Raw genomic sequence first — 18,346 nt, forward strand, 5'->3', positions numbered from 1 at the left:
TCAATGGTTGACGTGGGTCAAGGTGCAGCAAAATGTCCCGTGGCGCGTTTTGAGCAGCAGGCGCAGCACGTCTAACAGCAGAAGCAGCGCGTCGGGAGCCTTCAAGCATCTGACGCGCGTGACGCGCCGCAAACGCGCTGCTGCTCGAGATGGAAAAATTGAACTTTTGCTGCTCGACACGCCGCGTAAACCAATCAGAGAAGCTGATCTGGGAGCTGGCAGCGAGACAGACACATTGCTGATGATACAGAGCGCTGTGATCACTCCTCTGAACCAGTTTATTAACGCCAGTTTAATTAACTTAAAATGCTGAAACCTGCGAGTAGCTCCGCCCATCGCGCGTCAGACCAACTTTTGCACCGCGCAGCCAGCAGCCAGAGCAGCAAAGCTGCTTCGTCAGAACTAACTGGTACAAGCAGCAAAAATGAAACAGCAGACGCGATTTCGCTGCTCTTGCTGTGTCCGGTGTGAACATAGCATAAAAGATAACCAGTTTATTGACTGAAAAGGAAACCAGAGAGAGCAAAGACAAGAAACTCAGAGAGGCTAAACTAAAAGGGATTCTCAGCAGTGGAAAGACAAAACTAAGGAGGTCCTCAGAATGACCTGACTGGGTTTTCTCAGCTCGAGGAGAAAGACAACTAAGGAGATTCTCAGAGAGATCAAAGAGATGGGGATTCTCTGCAGGGGAAAATCCAGCGGTCTGGTGAACCGGAACCGGAAACAATAACGGGGTCCTTGGTTGATTCCTGGGTTCAGTTTGTGGGGGTATTGACCTGAGATGGTTGAACTCGTTGGAGGGCGGACAAGGCAGGCCTGTGATAGGTCCAGAGGAGCAATGGAGCAAACTGTCAGGTTTTTCGCTTGCTCAGTGTTACTCGAATAATTCCTTCCAAGGGGGGAGCAGGACCAGACTTATCCAGCGGATCAGGAGGGCCTTCCAAATCTGGCAAACACTCTGGCGTCAAGGTGGTGACAGTCCGCTGCTCAAATACTCCTCTGGTGATGACCAAACTAGCCGCACCATCTAGTGTTGGAAGGAGAAACAAAAAGAAGAACACAAAACAAACCCCACAAACAGGAACCCTAACAAAAATTACATTCATACATTGTTTTTTTTTAACTGTGTTTGAACCGAGTGTGTCATGGTTTTCTGAAGTTGTTTTACCCACTTACAGAACACTCTAAGGAAAGAGGAGAAAGTTAAACAGTTTATTTACACAGAATCTGCATATTGCAAATTCCAAAAAAAAGTAAAAAAAACAAACTTTGTTTTAAACGTTTGAAGAGGTTTCGCTTCCCATCCAGGAAGCGTTTTCAATTTAAAATGTCAGAATTAGCGTCGAGTTCCAAGCTTTATAGAGTAGCCCAACAAAGCCTTGTTTTGGCTTAGAACAGGTCAAGACGTTGAGGTCTTTGTTCGCCTCAGATGAGCACAGAGAAGAATGGATCAGGTTGAACGGAGCCATGACTTTAAACATGCTCTGGGCTGCCAGCTGGGAAAAGGACCAAAGGCTTTACCTTGAGCTTTGTTAGATGTCTGATGATGAGCTTAAACCTCAGGAACATTAGAGAGACCACATGAGAAAAGGTATGATAAATCCAAGAGATGGATATTATAAATGGTAACAAAAGAGTCCAAAAAAACTTCTACAGCTTAAAGATGAACTTTAAGCTCAAGGAACATCAGCGTGAGATCGCAGTATCCTTTGTTGTCTGAGCCAAAGTAGAGGTAATGGGAGACAGACAAGGAGGGCAGCATTGTTAAAAACAAATCATAAAAAGGTCAAACTAGAATTTGCCAAACTGCATGTTGACAGACTACCAATCTTCTGGGAGAAAGTAGAATGGACAGATGAGACAAGATAGAACTTTTAGCCTAGGCACAGCAGCTCTACATGTATGTTCACAGATGGAAAAATGAAGCATATCTAGAAAAGTACACTGTCCGTAAGGTGAAGCATGGAGGAGGCTCTGTTATGCTCTGGGGCTGCTTTGCTTCACCTGGAACTGGGCGTTTTGAATTCCGGCAGGGTCCTGCATTGAAATCTCAGAAGTATCATGGGATGAGCTGCCCAGGGTCAGGAAGCTTGGTTGCAGGTCAACAGGATAGCGACCCAAAAACAGCAAAGAATAAGTAAAAGGAAAACATTGGACTATTCTGAAGTCGCCTTCTATGAGCCCTGATCTAAATCCTATTAGCCATCTTTAGAAGGAGCTGAAAAAAGCAGTCTGGAAAAGACACCCTTCAAACTTTAAACTTGTGCAGTTTATTATGAGGAGTGGGCCAAAATACCTGCTGAGAAAAGCAGAAGTGTCATTGACAGTTACAGGGATCATTTGATTACAGCAATTGCCTGTTTTTCCGCATAATTCTTAGTATTACTTGTGTCAGATTGAAGTTATTTCTGTGACCATGGTTGATTTTTCTTGCATTAAAAGAAGTGTACCGACAATTTTGTCCACATGCATATAGCCTGAGAGATCCGTTACTCCATTGCGGAACAAAATAATTATCTTGGCACTGCCTTTCTTTTTTCTCTCCTTTATATGAAAATGCAGTTTATACACATACAGTACAGTTCTTCTTTGGTTTTTATCTAATTTCCTGTAAGGTTCATGTACTTATATAAAATAGTATGTTATGATAATTGAAAACTGAATTCATATTAGTGTACACAATCTTCGCAAATAACACTAATTCTGAATATTTGAACACAAATTTCATGAGTTTTTGTTCATTTTCTGCCAGTGAATCTTGACATCGAAATATATTTAGAGGGACTGTTGAAAAATTAGTCATCTTCTACACCTAACAGAAAAGCAATGCTTACCAATAAGATAGGACCATGTAACTAAGTAAATATTTTTCGTGCATATTGCAAACAGAAAAACGTGTACATCGCTTGGAGTATAAATTAAATGCAGTTAACAAGTTTCTTTTTTGAAAACCAAAGCTAAGGCCAAAGTTAACATTTGTGTCATTCCTTGAATTTATCCACTGGGGACATGATTACCACATAAGGCATATTGATTATAGGAAATTACAAAAAAGAATCTGGCATACAGAATATTCTTTATGAAACTCAACATTTATTGCATGTATATAGTTTTTACACCAAAATGCACTTTGAGAGAAATTGAAAAACATTCTTTGATATGCTGTGTGGGGTCGTACAAGTCTTTCTGGACTTTCTAATCAGGATCTCCATAGAGCTTGTCAGCAGATGGAAGCAGGGTGTGCATCAAAACTTTCTGTCTATCAGCACATAAAATGGATCAAAAAAATAGCACTGACTGAAAACCTTTACTCTGATCTTCACTTTTTTCAGATTTTGATTCCCTGTTAAATGTAAATTCTACATTCCTTTAAAAAAAGGACTTTGGACCACAGTTATTTTTCTCTTTAGTCCAGAAAAGATGTTTACAACATTTTCTCTGGTCAGAGTGCAGTGACACATCTGCAGCCTGTTCTCTGGAGTCAGGGCTCCTGAAGCAACAACTCTAGCTTTGCTCCATGCCTTATGAACACCCAGAATCTACTGTATGGACTGTTCTAATCAGTCCTTTTAGGTCTGTGAATATCCGTATTTATTGTGGACCTTGAAATAAAACAGAAACATCTTTACTAATTGATAAAGTTTATTTATTTCCTCTGTAGCCTGTGTCCTAATTTTCCGTCAAAATGTGGAAGAAACTATTATGTTTTTTTTCTTCCTGTCTAAGCTTGTATCTCTGTTTGCAGATGGTGGCTCAGGACAGCTATCTGAATGAGGTGCAGAACTCAGGTAGGTGGGAAGTGATCCCTCCATCCATTTCTCTACCTTTGACATCACTCTTTATCCCGTTCACTCAGACAGCATAAAAGCTCTCGATGCCTCTCCCCGTCTTAAATCTTCCCCCTTCGCAGCATGCACCCACCTACCCCTCATTTATGTTTTTTTCCCCCCTGCGCGTCCCTGAGAAGATGGGGAGCCTTAGTGGCAATGATGATGGGGGTGGGGTGATGATCTCCTCCCTCTCAGGCTGAATATTTATTTTGTTCCTATGCCACTTTGACAAACGAGGGAAATTTAGGGCTAATTCATTTCCAAACCAACCATCCGTCAGTAGCTTCAGCCATTTTGTCATGGGAATGTCACATTATTTCTCTTCAAATGACCTCCAGCTCCTGAGCAGGTGCAAATATGGAGCACAAAGCCTGCTAATGTTGAGCAAAAACTGATCAAAACCTGCTATATATTACCTAATGAGTTTTTTCTGTTTGTTTGTGAGGAAAAAAAACGCCTTTGCCACACACACACGGACTCCAAGCCTGTGAGTGTGAACCGTGTCAAATGCTCATTGTAGCTGGGAAATGGATTATGAGAGCTGGGAGGCTGAGCGTTCCCACAGCAGTGGGCAAAATATGGCTGTGGTGGCGGCGAGCAGCACTGCGGGTGTTAGATGAATAAAAGGGGGAGAATGAGGAGTAAAATGGATGTGAGAGGAAGTAAATCATTAAAACTGTTCATGTTTATAGATATGGAAACAAAGTGAGGTTTGGTTTATATGATGGTTCTATGAGTTATTAAAATCAAATTAAGATATTAAAGGTTTGTCACATTTATAAAGCACAACACAGAGAGATTTTCACATTAAATTCAGAAATATCCTTAATAATTTTGATCACATATATGTAGAATTTTGAGGACTATATCAATACAAGATAATCATATATAAATATGATGGTGAACAATATAGAACAAACATTCCATCACAATGTTTTATGGCTTTCATTCCAAGAATAATAAGAGTGATGACAAAAAGTATCTTAAGACCCATTAATCATCATCTTTTTACCAACACTCTGTCCCTTCATGTGCAAAGTCCAAAAAAAAAAAAAAAAAAAACAGCTACTGCTTTGGAAATATTTATATACAAGATTATATTTCCTAAACCGTACTTTCATAAAAAACCCAAAATAGTGTCAGTTTTTGAGTTTTTTTCTTTTTCTTTAGATATAAGTAGTTAAGATTTTATTATCGTTATATAATATGTATCACAGTTATTGTCACAATAATGATAAATCACACTATATCTGATCGTTTCATATATATTTATACACAAAAACGTTGGATTTTGAGTATATTTTCAATTCAAAATTGCTATTATCTTTCTGTTTTACCCTCAGGATAGTGTGTTACTTATGTTAACTATTATTCTTCCTCCAGAGGTTCGCTCATAGACAGTAATAAAATGTTTTACACATGAGCCGTGCATCTCTGCAGCTCCTCCAGAGTCAACCTGTTAACTTTGCTTTAAGCTTTTCAATGGTTTTCTCTGACTAACTGCTGTGGTCCTTGGTTTTTATAAGATGCTATTTGTTCCATAATGTTCTCTAACAAACCAGGCAAAAAAACAGGCAGAAGAAGAGGCAGAACATATGTATTCATCTGTGATTAAATTAAGAAATTACGAGTGAATTATCTTTACATAAATGCAACTTTTGAATGATTCATGTTGCATTTTTGAAACTTTTATTTAAAGTATTTTCTGTAAACTAAAAGAGAGCAAAAACTCACAAACTTATTTTTAGTAACAGCTATATATAATCAGTATTTCTCTTTATGTAAATTGATACTTTAGTTCAATTTGAAATAAACATTTAAAAATCCTCAAACAGCTGAGGATCCTTAAAAATCAAGCTAGTTTAACACATTTTCTGCCTGTTTTAAAGTATCTTGAAGAATCAAAAATGATGTTTAAATTAAATGAATTTTAATCTGTCTAACCAAATTAGATCAAATCAATGCCAACTGAGTTTTTTTTTTTAACTCTAGTGCTTAATGTCACAAAATAAAAACTGCAGAATGAAAATTAAAATCCTCCAATACCACATGATCCATAGGAACCCGAAAGATTTGTTTATTTTTCTATGTTGAGCTTATGTATTGTTAAAGTGTAAAAATACAACATAGAAATAAATAATGATTATAAAATAAAAATAACAAATATAGATTTAACGGTAAAATAGTTTACCTGCCTAAATGCTTCTGAGATTTAACATTAAAAAAAGTCTCTATTTACAGAGTTATGTCTTTTAATATTTTAAATATTGTTAACTTCCACATTTATAAAGTTCCATTATTAATAAAGACATGCATGCTTGCAAACATTTACATTTGCTTGTGCTAAATTATTTAACTTGTGTTGAAAAAGGCACTATATGTGGAGTACTTGAAGCTACTGTCTTTTCTTGTCTTTTCGTTCTCTTTGAAGCTGCACTAAATGTGGATTTTCAGAACTGGAGGACTGAGATAAGAAAAAAAAAAAAAAAAGACTGAATCTGCAGCCTAATCTGCCTTTTGGGAAAGACTGATGCCATTTATCAGCTTGATAATCTGCCATTATGGAGGTTTTTTTTTTTTTATGTTTTAAAGTTGGTGAATTAAAAAGTTGGGTTTTCCTTTCGACATAAGCCCCCTAATCCAGTTATATCTTAGATATACCTTCAGGATAATGTGAGGAAAACACGTAAAATTAAAAATCTATTCTCAAAGATTTGCAAAAACAGAAATATAGAGTAGCTGTATATCAAATCATAATCTTTGAAGGTATCGAATGTTCCCCCATTTCACGCCCACAGTCGTATGCAAAGACCAAAACTTCACAATCGGAGAATAAAAACTTCAAGGGATGAATGTTTTTTTTTTTTCTGCCTCAACATTCATTTTTCTTATTTTCTTTTTCATCAAGGTTTGGTTTGAAAAGAAACCTTGTCCCACTATTCTGTGGCGACACTATGGAGCTGCTTTTCTTTTATGTGAATGTTCATGCAAAAGCGTTTTAATCAGTTTATAGCTTTTCTGATGAATTTCTTTAGCTTTACATTCTAAGGGAACTGAGGAATACCCACTAAAAAAACAATCAAGATGGTAGGTAAGGGTCTTTAGACTTGGAGAATGCATCAAGACCAAAACCTGACAGACTTTTAGGCGTACCATAACTGGGAAGGTGGTCTGTGGTGCATTATTTCCAGTTTCTCTCTAGTATTTTGTCCCCAGTTTTCTGTAGTGATTGGTTGGGACCTGTTACATTTCTGTCCTCCACATGCTGGGAAATTCACCGATAGCGTCTCAGATTAACCCATAATAAATCCTCTTAGGACTGAAAGTCATGTGATCCTGTCTTTATGCATTTACAAATGTTCCTCTGTCTGGTCACCATGGCTGCCCAAGATGGTTAAAACAAAAAAACAAAAAAAAAATACTCAAGACATCCCTATCACTCTCCTCATGACTCTATCACTTAAACCCTTTGGTTGCTATTCTAGGTATTTTTCTTTCAAAGTTATATTATTTTTATTGGCCTAACTCTAAAGCTGTTAGGTCTTCAAGTCCAATATTCCTTAGAATCTGAGTAGAAAGTTGCAGCATCTTGATAATACTCTGTAAAGTCTTATTTTCTTTGGTTGAACTTGAGAGTAAACCGATGGTGATAAATATTGGAGCCCTGGTCAATTGTGTAAAAAACATTAAACAAAGCTGGTATTTTTATTATAGAAAAAAAAACACACACACACACACACAAAAAAAGCTTAAAAATAAATTGTAACAAATCGCTTGGTGTAAGAATCCCTTATATATTAACTTTATTATTTATACTTTGCTTTCTACATGTCCTGTTTGTAGAAATATCCACATAACAGTGACTAGGGCTGAATGATTTTGGCAAAAAACAAAATTGCGATTATTTTTAACCAAAACTGCAACCCCAAGCTTGCAGATGTTTAACTCCAGTCTTTAGTTTTTGAAGTGAGTCCATTGGAGGACTTCACTGTAATCTTTGTGTGAAAAAGTTCCTCCTCCTTTGCATGCATGGATCACTGATCTCCATTTATTCACTGCATTGCTAAAGTCACCTGCTGCCACCTTGGTACTCCTCACTTTCACGAAGTCACACCATAAAAATGCCTTTAATGTAATATAATTACCATAACAATGTAATCAATACCTGCATATTACATGTACATAATTAATTTAGCACTTTTGACACTTAATCAGGTAGTGTGTGCGTGTGTAATATTCTTAATATCTGATTTCAGTATTATTATGCTCCATTAACACATTTAATTTTGTTGTGATGGTTTTGTATGTTAGATAGACTTCATACTAACCATGCAATGTGATGTGCCTATTTTTTCACCATAAAATACAGTAATCTGCAGATGCTATAAAACAGTAAGTTTGGGTCAAAATGATGAATTTATTTTTATTTTAAAAGTCTTAAGCCCCCCCTAAAAAATTAGAAGATCATTGTTGTTAAATACTGTAGCGCACATATTGTCTACATTCTGACCAGTCAAACTAAGGAGTACCAATATGGTGGCTGGTGACCTCACAGCACCGTGTACCAACGGCAGCAATCCAGTGAATAAATAGAGATCAGTGGCATGGATCTGCATGCTAGCTGTGACTGTCTCTACCATCATATGTGACAAACCCACCACAAATGTCTTTCTGCCACATAGGGCCCGAAATGGGAAAACTGGTGTCTCACTCTTGTTGAGTATAGTATTATAAAAAACCGGTGCCTCTATACGGAAGAGGATTAGGGCCACTGAAAAAATAAAAAAGTTAACTGATTTTTTAATATTATTTCAATTTAATATGAGGGGAAAAAATCTGAATTCTGACTTTAATCTCCGAATTCTGACTTTTTTCTTAGAATTCTGACAGCTAACAAACATGTTAGCATTAAGCCGTAGCCATGTCTGTTTTAAAGACTAAACTAGCTCTTGTGTTTTAATCACCTTCTGCTCTTCTATTAATGAAATGGCATCACCGGGGACTCCTCAGGCCCGTTAAAAACCACCAATGTGTTACTGGCCCTCTCAAACAACTCATCCTTGTCAGTGAGTGGTGCCCATCTACATTAAGATACAAAATTCTGGGAAAAAAAAGTCCGAATTTCGACTTGTTTCTCATATTACACTAAAATAAAATTTAAAAATCAGTTAACTTTAAAAAAGTTCAGTGGCCCAAATCCTCCTCCGCACCTCTACGATTTGAAAATTGGATTAATTTCATTTACGATTATATTGCAAATGCATTTTGCTTCATTTACTGATAAAGGTGACCATTTAAAAAGTGTTCAAAAATGTCACTCAATGTGGTCAGAGCCTAGAAATGCAACTTTTTTTTTTTTTTGAGTTTTTTTTCGGCAGCAGTGGCTTGATTTTTCGACAGCAGGCTGACAGGAAAGGGGGTATGAGAAAGAGAGTATGCGGCAAAGGACCACGGGTCGGATTCGAACCTGGGTCGGCCACATTGAGGACTAAGGCCTCTGTGCATGGGTCGTGCGCACTAAGCACTGTTTCACCTGCACGCCCAGAAACACAACTCATAAAATAACATGTATTCATGATCAGTTTAAATCTGTACACCTCGACACTTTGTGTAGTTAAACAGCAACACAATTGCCTCCTATGGTTTTACATTGGCTATAAAAATGATTAACCACAGTGACAGTTTAGCTGAGTTGTTTTTCTAGGATAAAAATATTTCACGACATAGAGGCATATTTCTTTATAGGATTGTTTTAGAGGGTAACAGGAAGGGTAGAAAATATGTGCAAAGTGAAATGGAGGAAAAGGTCTCCATAGCAACGTTGGATAGTGTCTCCATGCAAACTGTATTTTATACATATTTCCGTGCACTTTGGAGGTTTTTGCAGGTTTTTTGAGAAATATTTCAATAAAAAATAATTTTATACATATTTACTTTTTACTTTATATTTTTTTGCTGACTCTTAAAACCCCTTTTGCTTAAAAATGAAAGAAATTTTGAATTAAAAGAGAAGAGAATTAATAATTAAAAAAAGGAGGAACTTTGCATTTAGGAATATTCTTTATATGCTCTTTTAAATGCAGTTTTGTTGCCGTCATTGATTCCCACACTACAGTAAGCCAAATAACTGATGTCTAAATACTTTGCTCATTCTGTCTGGAAACGGGAACAATTAACATTGGATCCAGATTTGAACCATACTCATTATCACAGGGATTAAAGTACGGATACAGCTCCTCTGTAAATAAACACCCATTAAAAGAGTAAATGGGAGCTGCTCTCACGACATCAAAGAATGACACCTGACCTCCATCATAGTCAACAAAAACCCCTACACGCTCCACTTTCCCCGCGTAAACCGGAACGCCTGGGCAGGTGAAAGTTTCAAACTTGTCCAACAGGAACCAGATGGCCCAGAGTCCGCAGCTAGGACTTCGAACTATAGCCCCGCTCTTTTGGAGCGATGCCGTTGACACGCCCAGACACCATTCCGTCTTCTGGCCGACGTAAACCTCAAAGTAAAACCTGCAGGAAGAGAAGCCTCTCTGTCCCACAACAGCTAGATGCTGAGTGAACATGTTGGGTTTCTGGATCTGGGTCCCCCACAGATTGGTGCCCATGTTGTACCAAACTTGCTTCCCGTCGAATGATAAGCTGAGCATGGGGTGAGCCGTGTCATGATCCAGGACGATGTTCACCTCAAACTGCTGCATGTACTTGAGCGCCGCCTCGTTTGAAGCATCTGTGCTGTTTGAGAATGTGTCAATTTCCTCCTTCAGCTTATCCAGAAGCGCCCGGAAGTCTGATATCGAGTTTCTAACTGCTTTATGCATGTGCTGCACCGCCAGGTGTCTGTTGAAGCTGTATGTGGACAGGTCCATGGTGGGAGGCAGGAGGGACTGGTTCGGGTAGCTCTTGAGAAAACACACCTGATCTTCAATGTCCTTTAGATCCCCCAGCTTCTTTGCAGTCACCTTCAAGCTGGAAATCTCCTTCTCCATGTCTGTAATCAACCCTTTAGCTTGCTCCTCCACCGTTTTCTGCTTCTCCTCTGCCACCTTGACGAGTTCCTCCTGGGTCTTCTTAATCTCAGATACCAACTCGCTCACATAGCGTGTGCCGTCTTTTATCATCCCTTCTGTCTCCGTCTTGCTTTTTGTTAGTGACTCTGTCATGCTTTGGACCTTCTGGGTCCTTTCTTGAATCATTCGCCGCACTTTGGCCTCAGTTTTTCCCAGCTGATGCGTCATATCGTCATATCCCCTCTGCACAGAAACCACGTCGTGGCTTGCATGGTGCAAACCGACGCAAAGGTCACAAAGCACCAAGTTGTCATTTCTGCAGAACAGCAACATCAGCCTGTGATGATCCCTGCAGACTTTGTCCCCCAGACCCACCAAAGGATTAACCAACGTGTGTCTCTTCAAATCAGAAGCTATACAATGCGACTCTAGGTGACCGTCGCAGAATGAAGCGACACAGTCCAGACAAGATTTCACAGCAGGGTTGCTACAGATGTCACACTTCACCTCACTGCCAGGGCTGACCGGCTGCTGACCGGATGAACTCTGGGTGGGAGTGTTTGTCACACGAAGGCACTTAAACTGTAATAACAGTTCGGCAATGAAGGTATTGACCTTGAGGTTTGGCCTGCTCGGAAATTCTTCCTTGCAAACGGGACAGAGGCAGGCGGGTGTGGTGTCCCAGTAGACCGTTATACACGACATACAGAAGTTGTGTCCACATGGTGTTGAAACTGGTTTACTGAAGACGTCGAGACAGATCGGACAAAGTAAATGTTCCTCCGTTATTAGACTTCCACTGGATGCCATTTCTAAAACCAAAAGAAAAAAAATAACAGTTACATAAACATTATAATTAATGTTAGTTGGAGTCATGTTAGGAAAATTATATTTTAACCTTCTGTTTTGTTGTAGTTTTTGAACTATGTTGATGAAGGGTAAACTGACCTATCTCTGCATGAATATGGGGATGTTTGGATGACAAAACCATGAAAAAATGTCACGATGCAACATCAATTAAATTCAGTTAGCAAGTCTGCGATCAATTTGATATTATAAACCAATGTAATCATTAAAATCTATAACAACTCACAAAAAAACCCAGTTAAAACAATAGAAACATATATTAAAGATGTACAACGGAGTTTTCTAACTATACTGCCACCTGTGGCCAAAACACAGAACTACAGCACCCTTCTGTTTTTGGTTTTTTTAATTAACTCATGCTCGTACGCTACAAGACTCTTTGTTTTTTTTTCCAATTTACATGGATTTGAGATGGTTTCTCAGTTGAGTTTCTGAGTATCCGCAAAGTAACGCTTCAGTTGTTACATTGGACCCATTAAACATAGATGTGTTTGATGTCCCATCCGCAGAAACAGAGCAGGAGCTTTCAACCAGAAGTAAATTAAAGAAAATAGGCAACAGGTTTATAGATGCATTGATGCTGAACTACTGAGGCGTCAGTCTGCTCACGTTTTAGTCATAAACAGTTAAACAAAAAGGCTATTAAAAGATATTTTTTGTAAAAATGTACAAAATGTATCTTAAAAAAAAAAAAATTTAAAATAAAAAAAAAATGGTTGTACTTAAAACAACAAACACTTCTTAACCCTGAACACTTTATTCTAATCCTTAGTGTTTAATATTACAATAGGTCAGTCATGCTTAATATTGGTGTCAGGATAATATTTGAAAAAATATTTTTCAAATAGAGGTTTTAACACGAGAAAGCAAATATTTTTCTGGCTACTTGGTAGAGGTAAATGTTTGTAATTCACCAAAGAATAGAGGAAGGGCAACATTATCCTGATTTTCTTTATTTAAATACAGATTTCTACTGTTTATTTTTTATCCAAAAGGAGGGTTTAAAAAAAAAGAAGGTCCTGAAAAATTCGCAAAACTAAAAAATAAGAACAGTCTCAATCCAAAAGCAAAATGAAAATTATTTTCAATTCAAACTAGCTGACTTAATACTTTATATCTAATTTATGATGTCCTGTTTTACTGCCACCTGTGACATTAAATTGATGGATGCATGTAGAATAAATACCTGCTGAGGTTACAAATATGTTTCGATATCTTGTGCAAAGTTCTTAAAAAATAAAGTCAACATACTAATATTAGCTGGTTTATCATTGGCTGGTGAAACTAGTCTGTAATCTGCAGACAGATTCAAATCAAAGCCTCCAAAAAGCACTTTCTAGACAGACGATATGGCTGGAGTTGATGGGAAGATGGTCGGAGGTAAATGCAGGGAAATTCTGAAAGAAAATCTCTTAAAAAAGGACTTGAGACTGATGTGGAGGTCCAGCTTTCCTTTTAGCTTAACTTTATCTCAGTCTGTTACATACCATCCGTATAAAATAAATAGAATTTTAATGATGCATCATAACAACGTGTGGGAATGTTTGTGTCTTTAAACCAAACCAAGTAGCAAATGGTCATTAAATGGTGCATCACTGGACTGAAAAGGAGAAAAAGGTATAAAAGGATTGCTGTAAAGAGTGCAGGAATAATAAAAAATATCAATTTCAAAATAGAGGCCAGTACAGAATATATGTACATCTATTCTCTCAGATAAAAAAGAACACGATTCATTAAAAATACAAAACAAGATCCTTTTTCTTTATGCAATTAGTCTAATGGTTAAAATCACGGGATCCTGTAAATCCCAGCTCAAGAAGTTCACATCAACATCTTTTATGTTAACAATATAAACTAAACATGAAAAACTGCAAACAATTGAGAGTGGATTTACGACATGTAACTAAGAATTTCATCTCACTTTTCAGTGAAGTCTTGACTTTGAAAAGTCCAGCTGCAGGAAAAAGAAAGAAAAAAGGTGAATTATAGGTGTTTGTTTACAAAACATTTCAGTCAAGTGTCGATGACGCAGTGATTTCCACGAGCCCAGTATGTAATTCACCGCTCTGCATTTCAGATGCACAGGGTTTATTCTCTGGATCGCGTCATCAAATAGGAGGAGCTTCAGCTGCGTAAAGCTGAAACCCCACTGACGTGAAAAAAAAAACAAAAAAACTCAGCAAATAGACTGAATGGTTATTGCTCATGCAATGCAGGTTTGTGCATTTAAAAAGCTAATTTGTAAAAAAAAAAAAAAAAAGACAAATGATTTTTAAGGTCACCTAGAGGTCATCTACATCCCAATTAAGTTCTGCATTTAATCAAAATTATCTAGCCTACTTTTTTCATGCTACTCTATTTGTGCAGGTAAACATGCCGTTTTTCTACTGATTTGGTTTTTAAGATATAATTTATTTTTAATTATGACCAATGACATCGCCATCAAAGCAGAGGCTAGTGCTGTGCTCGTTCCTGATATTAAGTTATTGCATAACATCACATGTCATTCCTGTGCTGGTATTGAATCTAACAGTGGTATGTTTACCATGTTTAGTAGCTGGAATGATTGTTTAATATTTAGTAAATTAACAGCCTCCCAGATCCTCTGCTTTGGACCTACCGTTACCCCTGGCAACCCCATATAATTTTCTGTCAAGGTCTCATCGTCAGCGTTTCACAGTAAAAGCAAAGGTGAAACTTATCATGGACTACTGCTAAATAGTTCTCAATGAACAACTTTTGAATCGTCTTGGGGGAGACCATCATGTTTTAGAAAAGCCCCAAACGCTCTGTAACAAAAAAAAAATAAAATAAAAAATCCACTCTGGCTACTTCAGACGCAGCTCTGATTCGGTCGGATTCGGCGGGACTTTCTTGGTGAAAGCACCAATACTGGGCAGTGACAGATAGGACTCTGTGCTGGAGGTAAGTGAGGATGATTAACAGTCCTTCTAGGACTAAACAAAAAAGAAATTTTTAAAGCCACTTAAAGACCCTTTAAGAGCGTTCCTTATTTCTACCCTTTTAAAAAAATATTATATCAGTATTCCATTTTAAGTGAAAAATATCTTTGCCTCCTGCCAGTCCCTGATTGGCTGCCGTGTCTCGATTTCATAGAAAAGTTCAGCTCATTTCAACTTCAGAGATTACTGCTCTTCTCTCTCCATGCGGTGCTGCTGTAAACCAACACTTGTACTCTGTCTAGTAGCGCATGGAGTTCCCTCTTGGTCAATTCGCCACCCGTCACCATACAGGTTGTATACAGTGGCGGCTGGCCAACAGAGGGAGCTAGGGCGCCGACCCACCCACCCAATTACTTTGATTAAGACATATAAAACAAAAAACAAATTAAAATTAAAACATTTGAAAATATATTGATACATATTTTTTTTATGTACAAGATAAATATTTTGTCTTTAATGACGAGTAAAGCTGTTTTCATATTTCAACGGATTAGTGACATATTCCCACGAAACTGTTTGGACCTGATCAGCCGAAATATTGAAATTAATCAGCAGTCAGATGGAGACGGTCCACTCGGACTTTTTCAATGACCTGGTTTAGCTGCGAGGCTTGGCTAACTGCATGCAGCGAGGCTAATGCTGTATCCTGCTTTCCTTGCATCCTTTTTCAAATTTCAGGATGTGACCCAGCATGGATAAAGACAGGTAGTAGTGACTTAAAGCACTAAAAAAACAAAAACAACATAAACAATCTGGGATTCACATGGAAAATAATATAATATAGTGCACTTTTTTTGGGATGTTTGTTAATCTGCATAATTGCTCTTAAATAAACACATTCTTAGAAAATAAATAGTTTTGATATATTAATTAAAAAAAATAAATCTGACTTATAGCTTCTCCAACTGGTGCATTATATTTTTAGGTTTGTGAAACAACATTGGACCATGCAAAACACAGATTGGCTTTTACAAAGCCTCAGAAGGACAACATTTATGTACATGTGCATGAAATTATAAATGTTTTTATGCTGTTGGCATTCATAAATATATTGGTGTGATAACTTAGCATATTTGATTGGTTTTTGGTGTATGTCTATTTTGTAAGATATTTTTTTAGCCCCTCCCCCAGGAGAAAACTCCACCAGGTATTTTATGTGATCAAACCGCCTGAGCCTCAGCCACCGCTCCATCTGATAAAAATGACGTGTTCTTACTCACCTCCTTTAATGGTTGTCTGGTCTGCAAGACAGAAGTGTTTACAGCCGTGTAACCACCCTTACAACAACCTAAAAACTAAACTAGAAAACAAAACAAGGAGCTTAGTTGTTATAGGAGATCTACAGCATAAACGCGTGCAGTTTAAAGTCAGGCTGCAAAGAGAAGAATTCACCCTGGTTTACTTTCTGTTTCCTGCACCACACCTCTTAAAGGGATAGGCACATATTTTTCATGTTGAGCTCTCTGAGGTTCAAGGCTTTTTAAGTTTTACTATAGACCCATTGTGTTAATCATCGACATGTGTAGTGTTTAGTTTTTGTTAAGTAGAATTAGGGTCAAGGTATATTTTAGCTATTGATTGATATAACATTTTTTTCATTTTTACATTTTTGTTGTGTATTTTAAATGGAGAAGACGTAAAAGAACAGTATATATTTTTTTTTTCAACAAATTGTTATGTTTTATAGTGTGTGTATATGAGGTTCCGTTTGTATCATAAATAAGCAGATGTAAAATGTCTACATATGCAACATAGACATATGCAACATAGACATATGCAGCATCTACATATGCAACATAGACATATGCAATATAGACATATACAGAATAGAAATATTCAACATAGACATGCAAAGTAGGCATATGCAACATCGACATATACACTATAGACATATGCAGCATCTACAAATGCAACATAGACATATGCAGCTTAGACATATGTAGCATCTACATATGCAACATAGACATATGCAGAATAGAAGTATTCAACATAGACATATGCAGCATCTACAAATGCAACATAGACATATGCAGCTTAGACATATGCAGCATCTACATATGCAACATAGACATATGCAGCTTAGACATATGCAGCATCTACATATGCAACATAGACATATGCANTCTACATATGCAACATAGACATATGCAACATAGACATATGCAGAATAGACATATGCAGCATCTACATATGCAACATAGACATATGCAACATAGACTTATACAGCATAGACATATGCAACATAGACATATGCAGAATCTACATATTCAACAAATACATTTGCAACTTATATATATGCAGACAACACATATGCAACAACAGCACAACATCTAGACATTTTATATCTGCTTATTGTTGACACAAACGGAACCTCATACTAGGTGACTATGTGGTTGTACCTGCATGCCACAGCAATCATAGACCCACAATCACAAATACTAATCTTGAAAAATATACACTTTTCAAAATAGGTTTCTTTGTGACACCCGTTACATGAAAACTTGTGATTTATATCACTAAACATCCAGCAGTGGATCCATATCTATTCAATTGTTTAAATTTGCCCCTATTAAAAAATATCAAGGAAAAAGAAGAAAAATAGTAAGAAAAATATTAACAAATTAGTTGGCAGTTATTTCAACGGATTGATCATTTCAGTCCTAAATATCATTCTGACATGTTTTGACTCTTACACATATCTTTGTTTTCTTTATTCAAACCATAACAGCCTGTGTTTGTGGTTTTTGCATTCAGTCAAAACCTTTAGGGTTTGTGTGTGTGAATGTGTCACAGTTTGGTGGGCTTTAGTGATAGAGCTCCTAGATAGCCAAGCTGTGTGTGTTGCTGAGATAAGGTTGTTGCACTAATGCTGGAACATCTCCACTATTAATCGTAGTTCAATTATTGTTTGGCCTCCAAATTCCACTCTGAAAGCTTTAAGGTGGAAGAAGAACCAACGTTCTTCAAGGGTACAACACGAAAGAAGGAGAATAAAATGCAAGACCATGAAGTTTTAGATCTTAAGATCGAAAGGGATGGATGCAGAATATGTGTATGTATTTTTTTATAAAATCCTGGTGAAATGAAAGAAAAAGCAAACCAAAGTGAAAGAAAAAAATCCCCTCGAAGCCCCAAGGTTTGAAAACACAAAAATGCATCATTATCGTCCAGGTTATGACTTTATATTTCCTTTTGTTAACGATACTTTTCTATCAATGAATGTATTAAAAAGATATGCTTTATAAGCTGCTTTTGAGATACTTTAGGAGGCAAATTGGCCATTTCCTGATGCACAAATTGTAACACTTTTCATCCTATTTTTGTAAAAATCCAGATACTGGCTGTAAGGACTTTTCCGTTTGAATTTAAACCTGTTTTGAGAAGATGTTTGCATGTAAATGAAATCTAAACACAGGGAGCATCCACTGGCATTTATATACAGTACATAAAATTAGACGAGATGCACCTATCAGATACTGCCATTCCATTTTTTTTATCATTATTTCAGTTTCTCTTAAGGAAATGTAAAAAAAGAAAAACTAAATATATATTTTCTCTATGATGCCATAACTAAACAGAACTGCAAATTAAATGCTCATAGATAAAAAACAACCTAGAATGAATATCACAAAGTATCTACAAACGCAATATAATCCATCAGGTT

At 37.1% G+C, this 18,346-nt stretch overlaps 2 protein-coding genes across 2 annotated transcripts in view; one reads left to right on the top strand and one right to left on the bottom strand.

The window, feature by feature from the left end:
- LOC107088994 (neurotrypsin-like) overlaps positions 1 to 18,346 on the top strand; it is a 42,445-nt gene that overhangs the window by 7,229 nt on the left and 16,870 nt on the right. Inside the window, exon 2 of the mRNA XM_015381497.1 lies at positions 3,746 to 3,788. Coding sequence (XP_015236983.1) covers positions 3,746 to 3,788 — 43 coding nt within the window. The remainder of the gene's footprint in view (positions 1 to 3,745; positions 3,789 to 18,346) is intronic.
- On the bottom strand, positions 9,766 to 16,098 carry LOC107089158 (zinc finger protein RFP-like). The gene is made up of 2 exons (XM_015381789.1): positions 15,903 to 16,098; positions 9,766 to 11,664 (listed from the first exon to the last, which is right to left on the bottom strand). Exon 2 carries the CDS (start codon positions 11,660 to 11,662, stop codon positions 9,965 to 9,967), a length of 1,698 nt encoding a protein of 565 aa, XP_015237275.1. The 5' UTR covers positions 11,663 to 11,664; positions 15,903 to 16,098; the 3' UTR covers positions 9,766 to 9,964.

The sequence above is a fragment of the Cyprinodon variegatus genome, unplaced genomic scaffold (assembly GCF_000732505.1).
Source record: "Cyprinodon variegatus isolate N-32 unplaced genomic scaffold, C_variegatus-1.0 Scaffold12, whole genome shotgun sequence".
NCBI lineage: Eukaryota > Metazoa > Chordata > Actinopteri > Cyprinodontiformes > Cyprinodontidae > Cyprinodon > Cyprinodon variegatus.

Bases quoted from the DNA above. Each gene is read 5' to 3' on its own strand.
- LOC107089158 (XM_015381789.1), bottom strand. From the start codon at position 11,662: ATGGCATCCAGTGGAAGTCTAATAACGGAGGAACATTTACTTTGTCCG.